Raw genomic sequence first — 15,039 nt, forward strand, 5'->3', positions numbered from 1 at the left:
AGGCTGAGGGTGATCCTGGAATGGGGAGTTGCCCTTCCACACACAAACACACACACACACACACACACACACACACACACACAGTACTGAACTCAACATTCAGCTACACACCCCCAGCAGTCAGACAGCAGGTCCACTGGGACCTTTATCATTGAAGCCATAATTACCTTCTGCTATCATTAGCATGTTCTGGTCTACATATTTTCATGGGTTAATGAGAGGGGAGGCGAACATTCTCCTCCCCTGCATGGGCTATCCTAAAACTGCCAGCAATGTGCTGGAATCTGCCTCCAGGACATACGCCAACTTCTGCAATGCCAAGCAGCAGCCTGCACCCCAAACTTAGAGAGTATACCAGTCCACCACAGGGTTATTACCTTCTTCTCTGTAATCCTGTGTGGCAGCCAAAGAAATCTAGGGAAACTGGTGCCATTTTTGTAGTCTTTGGTGCCGTTTTGGGGGGGGGGGGGGGGGGGGGGATATAGGGTGGACTTAGCTTAGTTAGCTTAGCATGTAAACAGTGCAAAGGTGAGCGAGGCAGTGAGCGACTGGGTTTCTCCCCGATCCCTGTGAGGGGCCCCCGCGGTCACACAGAGCAGCTGAACCGTAGCATTAGACATGACGGCGACCCCCACCTCACAGCACACTAACCCACAATCCCACTTCCTCTGCATTGCGCTAAAAATAGCCCATAACCCACAGAGGAAACTATTTAACTCCGACCGCGCCGGATTCCAGCACACTGCCTCTTCAAAAGACTCTGAGAGCACCTCCCGCAGTTTCGTTCTTCAATAAGAATGAAAAAGGTTCCCATTTAATTTCACACTGGACACTGCAGTGTGCTCCCCATGGAGAGAACAGGTCTTGTGCTGCTCGTTCCTTAAGATTTTGACCCTTATGAATGACTCACTCATTGGCGGTTTGCATGCTCTGTGTATTACAGAGAAACAGAACAATACATTAAGCGACTCTATAACGGACATCTGCCAGGTTTATAAACTAGCTGCACTTTAAGGCTATCTGGGTCCGAAGAGCTGGGAATGTCTGTGGACAGAGCTCTAGGAGATTTAACCGTTTATTATTTATTCCATTTACATGACAGAGACAATGATGCCCAATTTGCAACATGAAAGCAAATGCTTCGCTCTGTGGAACTAGAGATAGCTCCTTTTGATCCGCAGCCCCTGGGCAGGTTCAGAACAAAAGGAAACGGCAACAAAGCAGGGCAGACAAGATGACTGCGCACACACAAAAGTGGGTAAACACACACCGAAGTTGAAATGTCAGTTGATGGAGTGTTTGTAGCTTTCGCATGTACCCCTCATTTCCCCTGTGTGCGGGGGCCAGGAAACAGCCCCCCCACCCCCCCCCCCCGACTGCGGCCGGGCCCAACAAACACCGCGCTGCATTTCGCTCTGGCTCTCAAAGCACACCAAACAGACCCATGCTGAGATAAACCACAGAGAACAGAGTGGCACAGAGAAAAATGCAAGCTCCTGCAGACTACAGACACCAATTAGAAAACCAACGGGATTTACCACCCAACCTGAGAGGAGTCACCCCCCAGAGACGGTTTAAATGCGGGGAAACTGCAAGAGATGTTTAAATCTGGCAACCCTCCCGCCTTCGGTCTGAAAACCTCACACTGCTTCTCTGTTGCCTTGCCAGGTTTCAGTGTGTGTGTTGGTGGATGTTTAATAGGTTTAATAATGGTGGAATGCTGGGATTCACAGGCCACATGATGGGCGGAGCTACTGTGTCCTGTCAATCATGACCTTTTTCTCCGCAGTTATAACTGAAAGTCATAACACTATTTGATTCACACTGACTTGAATGACTGATGACGGATGACAGCAACAGGCATTTCAAAGTTCTCTCCATCCATGTAGCATTTAATGCAAAAATAGTCCAGATCCAAAACATCAACATCCATATGCTATTCTTTAGATTGGCTTTCTCTCTCGCTCTCTCTCTGGGACCTCAAACAGCAGCTCCCCAGCAACAAGGTAGCACTTTCCCTTGCAAAACACACTCTCCCTCCTCATTGGCCTGCTCGCCCCCGAGCTGCTGCAGGAGCATACTTCTCCCTGTTACATGCTAGTGAGGTGAGTATATATTTGGGTATAGATTTTTACTTAAGTGTATTATATATGCAGATTCATGTCACAATCCAATATCCTATGGCTCCAACAATCAATTATTCCTATTTTCACCTTCCCTCGATATGAAATCTTTAAAGTTTTTATTTCAAAAGCATCAGAAGTACTTCATGTTAATTATGAAACACTGCAGAGCGATTAGCACTTATTCACACTCTCAGGGAGAAAAATTAACATCATCACTGACTATCTGTTAATTTTAAACGTTTTGGCTCTCTTTTACAAATATTGATGAGAAAGAGTACGGTTGTGAACTTTTCTTCATGATTTGTTAATTAAAAATAATGTGAATATTGAGCTAAGGAATTAATTGTTGATCTCACAGTCAAACAGAGGACTGGAATGGGGATTGGAGTAGCCCCTCCCCTCTGAAATCGTGACACTCTGTGGAAAGGCAGGGACTTTGACATGTCTGGGCCTGTCTAAGGGGGATAGAGGGAGGGGGTGGGGATAACAGAGAAGGGTGGCTGGGGGATTGGAGTGTAAGAGAGAGAGACAGATAGGAGAGTGGCTGAGTCACGTACAGCTCCCACCTGAAGGGGGCAGTATTCCAGGGGAAACCTTGCCTCCCTCTTGCATCATCTCTGACTGTCTGCCCTCTCCTCACTCTGCTCAAACCTGCCATGATGATCTTACATCATCTGTTTATCCTAAGGAGAAAAATATCCCATCATGCTTTGCCTAACATCACCAAAAAATCAAAGCTGTCTATAAACAGGCAGACAGAACACAGGGAAAAAACACTGAATACAGCCTCAGCTTGTGTTCAAAAGTCAGAAACAGCAGTGGTACCCGTTCAAAGGCACAATTAGGTTATGGCAAAGTATGCTGTACCAGCAGAAATGCATTCATGTGCTACTCATATATTTGTAAAACATACTCAACAGGATCCAGCCAATTTTCCAAAACAAATCAATGCCTTGCTCACAGTATATTCTGGTATTGGGGAGTCTCTCTGTACTGCTACAAATACTGAGAGAAGAAAACAGGAGACCGGAGAACAGATTCAAAGTTCTAAGGCAACAATATGATGAGGAGTGAGAGTGAGAGCAAAGAGGAGCTGCACCTGAGGACGGGAAATGAGTCTGCTCCAGGGAGCGGCACTCAGACCTGAGCCTCAGAGTCTGGTCCACACCCTCACAGCCCAGCACAGTCCAGCAAATACCGGATAACCAAATGCGCAACACACACTCGTATGCAAACACAAAAGCACACACCCACTCACCGCATGAGACTGCAGGCTGGAAACACTGATTACAGCCCTATAATCTACGTTTTCATACCTTTTCATTGTAAAATCCCTAAAATCTCCAAACTCACTAGTGCACATGCACCTCTAACCACAGTGCACAGAATCACAGACACCGCACAATTTCACAGACAGCACATACACAGTACCTAGTGTATCTGAGTGTCTTTCTTCCAAAGCTGAATGCTGTCAGACAGACAGCGCGACTACAGTCCATCAACCCCGATGATCTCTGATGCGGGATGAAAAGCCGTGTGGGAATGGGGCGGAGGGGCACCCAGCAGAGAGCGGAAACAGTTAACACACCACACAGACGCAGCTTCAGAAACAATTAACTCTTTCCTCCCAGACTCCAACCAGTCTTCTGACTCCCAGGCTCTGTTAGCCCATGCCAGAAACAGCACCTCTCAGCTCCACCTGACAGGTTGCCATGGGACCATATAACAGTGGTTGCCAAGGGCTTGTTTTAATCATTTAAGAACCTCACCATTAAGAGAGAGCAATGGGTTCAGTTACAGCGCAGAATGGGATGCATCAAAAGAAACAAGGGAATGAAGAGGGGCCAGCCCAAATCGCCATTCTGAAGATCACACAGACCCTTTGTGTGACAGCTGTTTGAGAGCAGCATGACATGGAAGGGTTGCCAGATCACAGCCCCTAGTCTCCCCCGCAGCCAATGGGGAATCTTCTGATTGCAAGACCAGTTGGAGCCGGCTGCAGCGCTGGGCTGAGCGGGTGGGAAACGTGCAGGCCTGACACACAGAGCTCTCAGCAGACAGAGGCCTAATAAACGTCGCAGGCCTGCGTGCTGACTCACATTTTCCACATCAGAAACACAATGTTGAATTTCATCTCCATGCGCTGGATCATTGCCCCTCCTTTCACCTCGCCCCTCCTTTCACCTCGCCTTCTCTTCGTTGGTTTTTTACATGTTGCCCATTTATACAGCTGGATATTTACTGAGGCAATTCTGGGTTAAGTACCTTTCCCAAGGGTACAATAGCAGTGCCCCAGCAGGGAATTGAACCAGCAACCTTTTCAGTTATGAGTCCTGGTCCTTACCACTGTGCTACACTGTCGCCCCCTCTCCTACCTTCACCGGCCTCTCCTGCTCTACAGCCAGCCACTTCAGCCATTCTACTCATCACCCCCCCATTCACAGCGGTAGCAGTGTGCAAGTGTTTAAAGCACTGAATCCAGGACCCGATGGCGTATGGGCCACTGCTACTGTAAATGTCAGTAAGGTACTTTAAATCACTATTGTAGTAAACATCCAGGTGTATAAAATTGGCTACACAATGTGTAAAATGTAAATTTAGCCTACATGAGTGCATTTCCAAAGACAGCATAATATACATGACTAAACTACTGAGAGATAATCATAACACTCCTTCAGTGTGTGTGGAACATCACAGCACCAACCTGACCAAATTATGCTCCAACAATCTGTGAGAGACAAAGCCCTGCACAACATCCAATAAACTCACAATGCCTAATGCTACAACTGCCGGTCAGCTACACTGCTCTGTAGATACACCACCCTCCAACAGTACAGCCAATGGGCTGTTAGGTTACAGAACATGGAAGTAGTAGAACTGTAACCATGGGAAGTCTCCATGGAAAAGAATGCTTCACAGACAGAGGAGTCACTGTGTGAGTTAGTGTGCAGCAGTGTCGCCACCGACACACTGCACGCAAAACTAGGCCAAGTTATTGAGGGCAGGTCATTCACCCAGTGCCTTCAATCCACGCACAATGTCTCTCCTGACAGATCAGACACTGCAGCACAGAGCTGGGGTTCTGCACTGGAGAGAGGAGCCTCATTAATGGCAGGAGAGAGGCATGCAGAGAAAGAGAGAGAGAGAGAGAGAGAGAGAGGGGGGGGAGAGAGAGAGAGAGAGAGAGGGAGGATGGGAGAGAGAGAGATAGAGAGATGGAGGGGAGCTGAGAAAGGACAGACTGAAAGAGGAAGGGTAGAATGAAGGACAGATGGAGGAGGAAGAGATGCATGGTGAAACAGGGAGAGAGAGAAGACATACAGAAAGGAGAGGGAGAGAAAGAAGGTTAAGGAAAAAGGGGGGGAAAGAGAGAAAGAAAGAAGCAGATGCGGACTTATGGGAGACTCCACGTGCTCGCTTGCGACAGCCAGGTCAGAGGGCACAGATCCGCATGTTTGCTCCTGCATGCTCCATTTCTGGACCTCAGGAGCTACACACCAACCTCCACACCACGACGGGTTCAGAAAGTCACCAGCGCAGTGCCAGTCCTTTAAGGAAAAGATATGAGGACAACATTTTTGTTCTTCACACTCAGTATTTAAAGATATGCCCACATCTATTTTTAACACAAATTGGCTTACTGAATCTAGCACGGCAGTGCTGGTATCGACTGAAACTTGAAACAATAACTTCTGTCGTAATGAAAAATGCCAGGTTGACGAACCCTCCTTTTTGAGCAACAGCACCAGTAGGATTCTGAGTCATTTAAACGCATCCTCTCAAAGCAGGGAATGACTAACGCACAGAGACAGGTGTGTCTGTGTGCCTCTTTGCGTGTGTGTGTGTGAGTATACACACGCATTTCTGTATGCGTGTGTGTGCGGGTGGATGCGTGCGTGTGGTCTGCAGCCGTTCTCTCAGGATTTAACAGTCTGCCCAGTTACAAGTTAAGTGGAAAGCCTAATCAAATCAGAGGCCACAGCTCTCATCAGGTGACTGGCTGTGCATTCACACAAAGTCTCTGTATCCAAGGCGTGTGATAAAAACAAATCTAATGAGCTTCATGGTCACTGACCAGCTGTGTTTGCATAGCAGGGATCTGCATTGTTGCTGGGCTGATAAAAAACTACTGTCAGAAACAGAAGAAGGGCTCTGACTGCATCCAAGCCAAAGATGTGACCACATCTGAACAAAAAAATAATCAGTCTTTTAAGAACACGTACAGTTGCAAAAAAAAGAAATAAGCGACTGGAAAAACACGGTGGAAAAAAGAGGAGGTGACTGGGCATCCCCTTTGATTAGGACATCATGACACACTCATACAGTGATTACAAAACACATACTCAGCTCTGTGTATTTCACACTGAAAATCAAGTCTGCAATTGTCAAAGCTACAGGTTTTCTGTTTAGCAGGATCGAGATAAAGCCAGTCATTGGCCTCCATTCTTAAGCCCTTTCACATAGGCAGGACTGGGTCACATTTGTCAGTATAATTCATTAAGATGCTCCGAAAAACCCTATAAAGGAATATGGGGTGCTAGGATCTTTATGGGATTTATAATGGGCCACTATCATAATATTCCACTTCAACTGGCACAAATATGGGTTTGCAGGAGAGAGAAATCGCTATGGTGCACTTCTAAACACACAGAGAAACATACACACCCAAATATGAATTGCGCACCCAGTAAAGCCCAATTGAATGACTTCTTTCCCATCGTGGGCGATTTAAAAACCAAATGGTTTCAAAACTCAATTAAAATCAATTTAGGGTCTTTTGTTCTGTTGTATTTCAACATTTTAATTGCAGAGTTGCTCAGTTTGTTTTTTTGGTCCCTACTCTCCCTACTAAAAGCTAGTGGCCACAAAAAGCCAGTCTCCCCAAATCTCAGCCCCTCCCTCCATCTTATTAAACAGTCCAGATGGTTCCCTATAAAGTGGCTTTTTTAAATGTCGTCTTAAACTCTAAAAGGCCACCATGAGCTCAGGTTGTCCAAAAAGCCACCTGTATCATTACAAAAAAAAAAAAAAAAAAAAAAAAAAACACACACACACACACGCTTGTGTTTCAGAGGCTAGGCCCAGCCTCCTCAGGGCAGTATACAGGGGGGCTCCACAGAGAAGGCTGCACCTGGCAGGCTGCATGCTCACCCGGCCAGCAGGCTTTTTTTAGGGCCTACTCACGGGACTGAAGCACAGCAAGGGAATCCTTGTGCGGTGCAGTAAGGGACAGGTGCCCCGAGCCCCGAGCCCCGAGCCCCCCCCCCCCCCCCCCCCCGAGAGTGCCCTGTAGCGCTCAGAGCATCTCATCATCAGATGCCCTGTAAGCTACAGAGCTAGAACAGCCAATCAGAAGCCGTGTAATATACAGAACTATAACAATGTATGTCAGACCCCCTCTCCATGCAAAAATGCATCCCCACCTCTCATTTGAATGGCCTTATTCAGTCAAACCATGCACTTCCGTGCAATGAAAGGCAACGCCATAGAGGAGCCGTATTCTCACAGACAGAAATGTTGAATATTTAAAAATTCACCAGCTTGTGTGCACATCATAGGATAGGCATTAAGCGTGACAGCACACTCCCCTCTGTATCCAGCATGCCCTGCAGCCTATTGGGGCGTTGTTCTGTGCGGCTTTTGTAGGAATTTAGCTTTTTCAAACAGACTTTAATTATCATGCCTCTATCAGTCAAGATCACAAAACTCCACTTAGAAGCTCCCCACCACATCTCAGAATGAGAGATGCAAATAGTTTAAATTAAACCAAATATGTAACTTATACTGTGTAACTTAGGTTTTGAGCATTTCATGTAATAAAGCATCTTATTTGGTATTCAAGTAAAAACTCCATTAACTTGCCCTGTAACTCCATCATAACTTCACCCTCTACAGGAAATTTTGTTAGATTACATGCATTATCCACTTACAAAGGTGGGGTGGTGAGACAGTTTAGCTCTCGGATTCAAACCCACAGAAACCACCGCACACACCGCCACCCTAGCAATACTGCCTCTGTGATGGCGTTCGCTGTGCCTGCCATTCATGTCAGTGGAACAAGTCAGAAATGAAGAAGCCTTTGTAGGAAACTCTAATCCACAAATGATAGGCCTACATGCATTTGCTTCAAAGTTAGGGGTTCATTAAAATGCTAAAAATAAGGTTCGATAGCAAAGAGACTTGTTTCTCTCTACAGGTTATTAAAACAGGAATGCTGGCATCTGAATCTTCCAATGCCATGGTCTCATTAGAGGCGCTGACACAAAGATACAGGGACTGCATGAAATTCATAAAAGACACCACTCAGCAAAGCCTTGTGTGGTATCTTTTTGGTTTGTTGCCACGTGCTCCGAGACGAAGGTCATCTTGCCGGGAGTGAGGTCGCTCTCACAGTGCTGCCACACACGATGACAGAGCACATCATTAGTATTTATTAATTACTGTTATTTGTTCAATTCTAAGCTTCATATCACATTAGAAGATGCAGGACTGGAAACTCATTAGTGAGAAATGACTGGATGGGTGGGGAGGGCAGATGCTGGGGTGTGAGGCCAAAACAGATATTGTGAGCAATTCAAGAACATGCACAGTGCATACCACATGCCATTCACAGCTTCTTGTGTCAGTCTACTGTCACCAGTTCTAATCAGGGCCCAAAAAGTGACAAGACTCCACCTCTTGTTAAAGGAGTGGCAGATTGGGGGGGGGGGGGGGGGGGGTAGCACCCAGCTTGGGTAAGTGAAATTGGTGCTGGGGAAGGGTTGGCTGAGTAGTCACAAGCCTAAATTAACATTCAAGAAACTAACAATGAAGTGGGCCAAAGTTAGATGCGGTAAACACAGCTTTTGAACGCAAACACAAGGCACAAGAATTATCAAAAAGGCAAACAGAAGGCAAACAGAAGGCTCTGAAGTGGTTCAGTCAGCTGAGCCCAACTTTAGCAGACAATAATGAAAGTGAGCCCATGGCTGTGGAAAAAAAGTGGCTTTGTGGCTGAACAAATTTGCAGCGGACAGCAATGCAGCACGTAAACAAACCACGCTGGCTTCCTTCCGTTGGTGTAGGTGTGGGTTTGTCAACTGGGTTTCCTCAACTCAGACACCATGAGCCTCATAAGACACCTGTTAGACACTCATGACACTGACAGAAATGCACCGATCCTCCAACTGGTGCTCTCTTTACTGTGGTGCATTATGGGACTCGTACTGCAAAAAACTGCTGGCCTGTGAGTGTATCAGTGAACTGTGTCAACTACCCCTGGTGCTCTTCCATGTGTGCAGAAGTTGTCATGGTGAGATGTCAAATATGCAACTACCGATTCTAAAAAGGGGAAATGGTATTAAAGGTGAAGACCAAATGGTTTGGTAAGTTGTGTCCTCACATATAGAGAACACTGATCTTACCTGCTGTAACAGGTTAACTTGAATTGCAAGATTGTGACTCCGTACTGACCCTGCCATATACCTCGCCGATCACAATCGCAGGGCTACACTCACACGATTCACTGACTAATCTCTTCAATGATGGTAATTAATTAATCAGTGACACTACAAAGGTTTTGAACTTTGTGTTGTTCGTATGCCCTTTTTGAAATCATGTTTATCGACATAAGTTCTATCAGTAGCTGCAAATACCAAGGCAACACCAAAGAGTTGGCAGCAAATACAGCAAGATAATTTTAAGTACAACAAATGCATACGTAATATTATTACTGACTACTCTTTGTGCTTGTGTTGTAAGTACCTATAGCCTTGCAGGTATTTAAGACTACTTATGCACTATTGTATCCTGTATTCGCACCAATGAATTCAACCTAAAAACAAACAGCCACACCCATACCACAACCACTCAGTGCAAATATTGAGGAAAGCACAGCTGCTTTGATACCACTGTCATTTCACCATTCATACTTTTCTAATATGAATTGCAGCCAGACACTGATAAACAACACTGAATAGAGTGAAAAACATGCATGTCTAATTGATTATAACTGGCTACCTCTAAAGTCTATAGACACGGTAAGAACAAACTGTATGCACAGCAACACAACCTCCTCACTCTCAGTTCTATGGGTTTCTCCAATCAATCACATCTTATTAGCTCTAGCCCGTGTGCCTTTCTAGGAAATGCTACACAGCTCCAGGGAGAATACAAAAGTCAACACAAAAACTGAATTACATTTCAATTACCAACTATGACTCATCGTTCCACCGTCAGAATGATGAACTCGACAGAAAAAAGCGATGGCGGAGAGTCAGACCGCTAAGCTAAAGCGGACAGCGTGTCAGCGGACTGAAACTGACCCCAGCTATTGCCATTCATGGCCTGACAGAGCAGTTTAAGTCCCCCCTCCCAAGAAAAACACCAGGGGCTGATACTGTGGCGCAAGCTCAACAAAAACACTTTTACAGTGGAACAGGTAAACACACACCAGGCCCTGCCTGCTGCAGCCCACCAACTCTCTGCTGCATTCCGCACTCATTGGCCAGGCTGACAGAAGCTCAGACAGTCAGACAAATCAGAGCGGGTTACTGCAGCAAGAAAAACAAAAAAGACAGTCCTTGGCCAGACCATGTTCCCCACCTTCCATTTGAAGACAAACTCCCTTTTCTATAGCCTATACCTTTTCTTTCTGATGAGGGATATACTCTCACTTTCGTAAACTTGCAAGATATTGTAGCTGTTACTGACTATGCCACAGCCATGAGAAATAAAACATTATCAATGGACATGTAAAATGTACCAGAGTACACCAGCATCTATGAGTCAGTAAAACAGACGAGCTGATTTACTGTAAACACTGGTCTGGACGTTCTTGTTTCTCCAAAACAGAATATCCTCGCAGCAAACCTAACCACTCTCCAAGCCAGGTATGGTAAACACACCAGGCCTCTTAGCTTGTCATACTAAAGGGCAGTTTGTGTAGAGCACGTTATTCCTTTACACTGGGTATGTGCACACTCACATTCAACAGCCCTGGGGGAGTTTTATGCTTAAGCTTGCTTAAGGCAGATCTCCCAACAAAGACAGCCAAGGTACACAGCGCAACTCCTTGTTTTTAAGCAGCATTTCCACCGACACTTTCCCATGTAGCCCAGCAACACCTGAAGCCAGTCAGGGGAGATTCCACACCAAATCAACCCAGGCTGAGACCATGTTGGTCAATCCTGTATATGACAGCAGATTCACCCCAAGCCCTATAGAGTCAAGCAGAAGTAGGAGTACGTGTGTTTATCTTAAACACGTAAAATCCCACAGCTACAATGCAGACCGCCTAACTATAATACTGCTACTGTGGCACAGAGGTTAGGAACCTGGGCTTGCAAGGTTGCATGTTCTATTTACAGGTGGGAGCTTAGCCACTCTAGCCTTACATTACCATGAACTGGTATGGTAAACATACAGCTGCATATGGATAATATGTTACAACAAGACTTCAGCTACGCAAGTCCTGGGTATGAGCAGCTGGCGAAAAAATAAATAATGTGATGCATGCTGTAAAGCCAGTGTAACAGAAAGCCATGGTGGTTTCACCACCTGGATATATATAGAACGGAACATACAGAGCATCTGCATTTTTTATGCAAATAGTTCACATGGCAGTTCCCAAAGCTAAACACATTTAACTATCTAGCAGAGACTGGAGAAAAAGGAAAAAAAGTGTGCATTGGTGCCAAGATGCCATCTGTGTCGCAGAAAAGGCGGTGGCAGAGAATATTTCAGTTGGCGGGGGGGGAAAGGAATGTATCACCATATCCTCAGCTCCAGGGAGAGTAAATTTGTCTTTCAAAGAAGTCTGAGGACAATTGGTCCAGTCCTGGTCACTATGCTAACAGTCCACTAAATAGGCAAAGACACTGTGCCTAATATGTAGTACATACACTGCACAAACAAACTGCTAACACTGCTAGCTACAGCATATTACACACACATTCTCCTGTTCTGTTATGTGCTAATGTTTAGAAAAGGCTTCATGAAATGGGTATGAAAAACCAAGCATAAAAAGCCATGTGGCTGGGCGACAGGAAGGCCTACAGAGCCTGACCTTTTGGCTGAGAGAATACACGTGGATGTCTCCAAAGATAAGCCATGCTGCTCAGCCACGCAGATGAGACAAGAGACAAACTCAACCTCCCACATGCATCGTGTAGCTAATCATTTCTTGAGAGCACTTGAAAGAACTTCATCACATATCAAGTGAGCTTGAAAGGAACGCAACAAGCAAAGCACCAGGAGAACTAATGGAGAGAAGACTGGCCTGGAAATGAGCAGTTATGTAGTCCCCATATTCAGATATTTAACAGGAATTGGCAACAAGACACACACACCCACACCCACACACACACACACACACACACACACACACACACACAGAGTGTCTGGCCCTGCCAAAAACTGCTGTCAGTACATGCCTTTTCTTTGGACCTGATGTCTAAGGAAAAATCATGACGCATTTCACCTTACTCGGTTTACTAGGAAAGGTTCATCTTAAGAATGTATGCCCTAAAGTGTTTTGAACTTAAAATGCAACACTGGATAACTACTGTCATGCAAATAAATCCAGTTTAAAACACTGAACCTTGTTTTCCCCCCCTCTGTTTGGTGGTCACTTCAGAAGGACCTTGTTTGACCAGCAATAAAACCTTCCCCTAATATTTTCCATTTACGACAGATGCAAGAACCGGCGTCAGGCTGCGAGCAATTAATAATGACAAACTCGCATCCATTCTCCCTGGCAAGGGCCCATTTTCCAGGAGACCCCATTCGATAAATCAAAACTGGCTGCGCAGCGGCATCCGCCGAATCGGCTCGGCCCCTGCCACAGCCGCGTCAATATTCCCTTCGCGTTTTCCTTCCACTCTCCCAAGCAACAGCGACTCCCCAAACAGGATGTGATGTAGGCAGTGCAAACTCACTTCAGAGGACTAGGGATGAGTGTTCGGAAACAGCGGTCGCCTTTTCTCCGGCGCTTATTGTGCCGTTAATCGATTATTGGTGCCGTGTCAACAATCGTGGCATTTAGTACAAACGCATACGATTACTGTGCAGTGCTCGCTGGTGTAATAATTATATGCATCCGAACGAAAAACTGTGCAGTTCGCATCGGTTGAGTGAGGCAGCTGGTTAGCCATAGCTACATCGTTTCTCTGGTCTTTTTATGGTACGACCATTCTGTGCTTTTCAAATCTACTAAATGTTCTCCATTAAAACATTGCCTTACATCGGGAAAGTCGCCCCATTACATCATAAGTTATAACTCCAAAGTAATTTCAGATCATACTGTGTTTCCTCGGTATAACTTCCACCCAACTGTCTCAACTGTGTGTTGGTAATAATGTTGTAACACCGTATTGACAAAATCAAGGGTAGCAAACAAAAACATAGCTTAGTGCCGAAACCAACCTTATATACTTGACCGTACGTGCCATTGCCGACCACTTCCACCAATTCAAATATTCCTGCAGGATCCTGAAACAGAAAAATACCGATAAATACACGTGCTGAATATTACCCAATCAATGACAAAAAATGTGTTTTAATGGTTTTAATAAGAGTGGATGCTAGCCTAATGCAGCTGTTGCACCCCGTATCCCCACCACATGCCAGTGCAGTGCAAACAAAGGAAAGATCGGAACTCTCCAACGACGGCAGCACCCTCCCCGTCTCAATAATAAACACAAATATGGCCCAGTTTTCTACCCCAACAAAGAAATCTGTCCGCAGTAAAACAATCGAATTGATTTAATACATACATGGCGCGCTACAATGGGGTTAATTTTCACAATCGCGGCGTTTAATAATGAAATTAAAAAAAGCTCTGTCCTTGATCTGCACTCACCCGCAAAGAGGAGAGGTCTATGTCCACCAGACTTTTAGCTGGAGAGTCGTTCGCCATTTTTTAAATAATAAATAAAAATTGCAATGTATATCCTTCTTCCTTCACGGTGACTGTATCTCTGCAATGCCGAATCTCTTCATTGGTGGGGTTATTTTTCCAGTGCAAAAGGACTGAGGCGGATCTCTTTGTGTTCTCCCTTTGCCGCTGTCGAACAAACGCTGCTCATACCATGTTGAGGTGGCAGACTGGCAAAAAAGCTCCCAAACCTCCGCTCGCTCTCTTTTTTCTCTCTCCCTCTCTCTTTTCTCTCCGCTCACTGCGAGAGACCCACAAACACAGGAAACCGGTTTTCTGAGTCACGGGGAGAAAAGGCAGGGCCCTGCCGCACCGACGGAGGAGAGAGAGAGAGCGCGAGCGCAGCGAGGGCAAAGAAAAGATGGTGAGTAAACTGAAAAATAGCTCCCCCTTTCCTCCCCATGCAGAATAAACAAAAAACGTTACATACATACAGCAAAAAATCCGATTCGGTTTTATTTCTAATAACACTGTGCTGTCGGATCTAGACCCTTGTTTACATCCCAGACAGGCGGGCGTGAGCAATCAATATCGGTACCGAAATGGGTGTGGCAAGGAGCACAGAAAGGTGAGGCTGGGGGAGGCTTAATTCTGAGATGAACAGAACGCAGGCCTTATTCAGCGAAATTGCGCCCGATCTGAGGTGACGGAAAATGGAGTTGAGATGTTATTTTATCTTACATCAGGGAAATTACGACTGGGTGCGCGACATTAAAAACTCATACTAATACAATAAGAATGCATTTTAGTTTAGGATTTATGTCGGATAACATGGCTGAAATGAACGCGTTATTGTTGCTCAGCAATCCGTCTATTACACACACACACATATTTGACTTCCCAGTTCCCCGGGCTAATACACCTGCACCCTTTTAAAAACACTTTTGCTCAGTCCTTTTCAGGGGCTATCGATCATGCATGTCCTTTTGCATGCATGTTCCTTTTGCACCCTACAACTGATCCAGGGTCAGCTTATTTGATGTTGATTCTAAATCTGAC

General features: G+C 45.6%; 1 protein-coding gene across 10 annotated transcripts in view; it reads right to left on the bottom strand.

The window, feature by feature from the left end:
* The window catches only part of LOC118788985 (mitogen-activated protein kinase kinase kinase kinase 4-like), a 70,042-nt gene extending 55,662 nt beyond the window's left edge, over nucleotides 1-14,380 (bottom strand). For 3 of the 10 annotated variants that reach the window (XM_036545234.1, XM_036545230.1, XM_036545229.1), the window contains exons 1-2: nucleotides 13,966-14,379; nucleotides 13,530-13,595 (exon numbers count right to left, since the gene is read on the bottom strand). In XM_036545234.1, the coding sequence (XP_036401127.1) occupies nucleotides 13,530-13,595; nucleotides 13,966-14,022 (123 nt within the window). In that variant the 5' untranslated portion in view covers nucleotides 14,023-14,379. Of the gene's footprint in view, nucleotides 1-13,529; nucleotides 13,596-13,965 lie in introns of all 10 variants that reach the window. The other 7 variants (XM_036545235.1, XM_036545233.1, XM_036545231.1 and 4 more) reach the window with 3 other exon arrangements.
* Between the last annotated feature and the right edge of the window lie 659 nt (nucleotides 14,381-15,039).

This window comes from Megalops cyprinoides, chromosome 14, assembly GCF_013368585.1.
Source record: "Megalops cyprinoides isolate fMegCyp1 chromosome 14, fMegCyp1.pri, whole genome shotgun sequence".
Classification (NCBI taxonomy): domain Eukaryota; kingdom Metazoa; phylum Chordata; class Actinopteri; order Elopiformes; family Megalopidae; genus Megalops; species Megalops cyprinoides.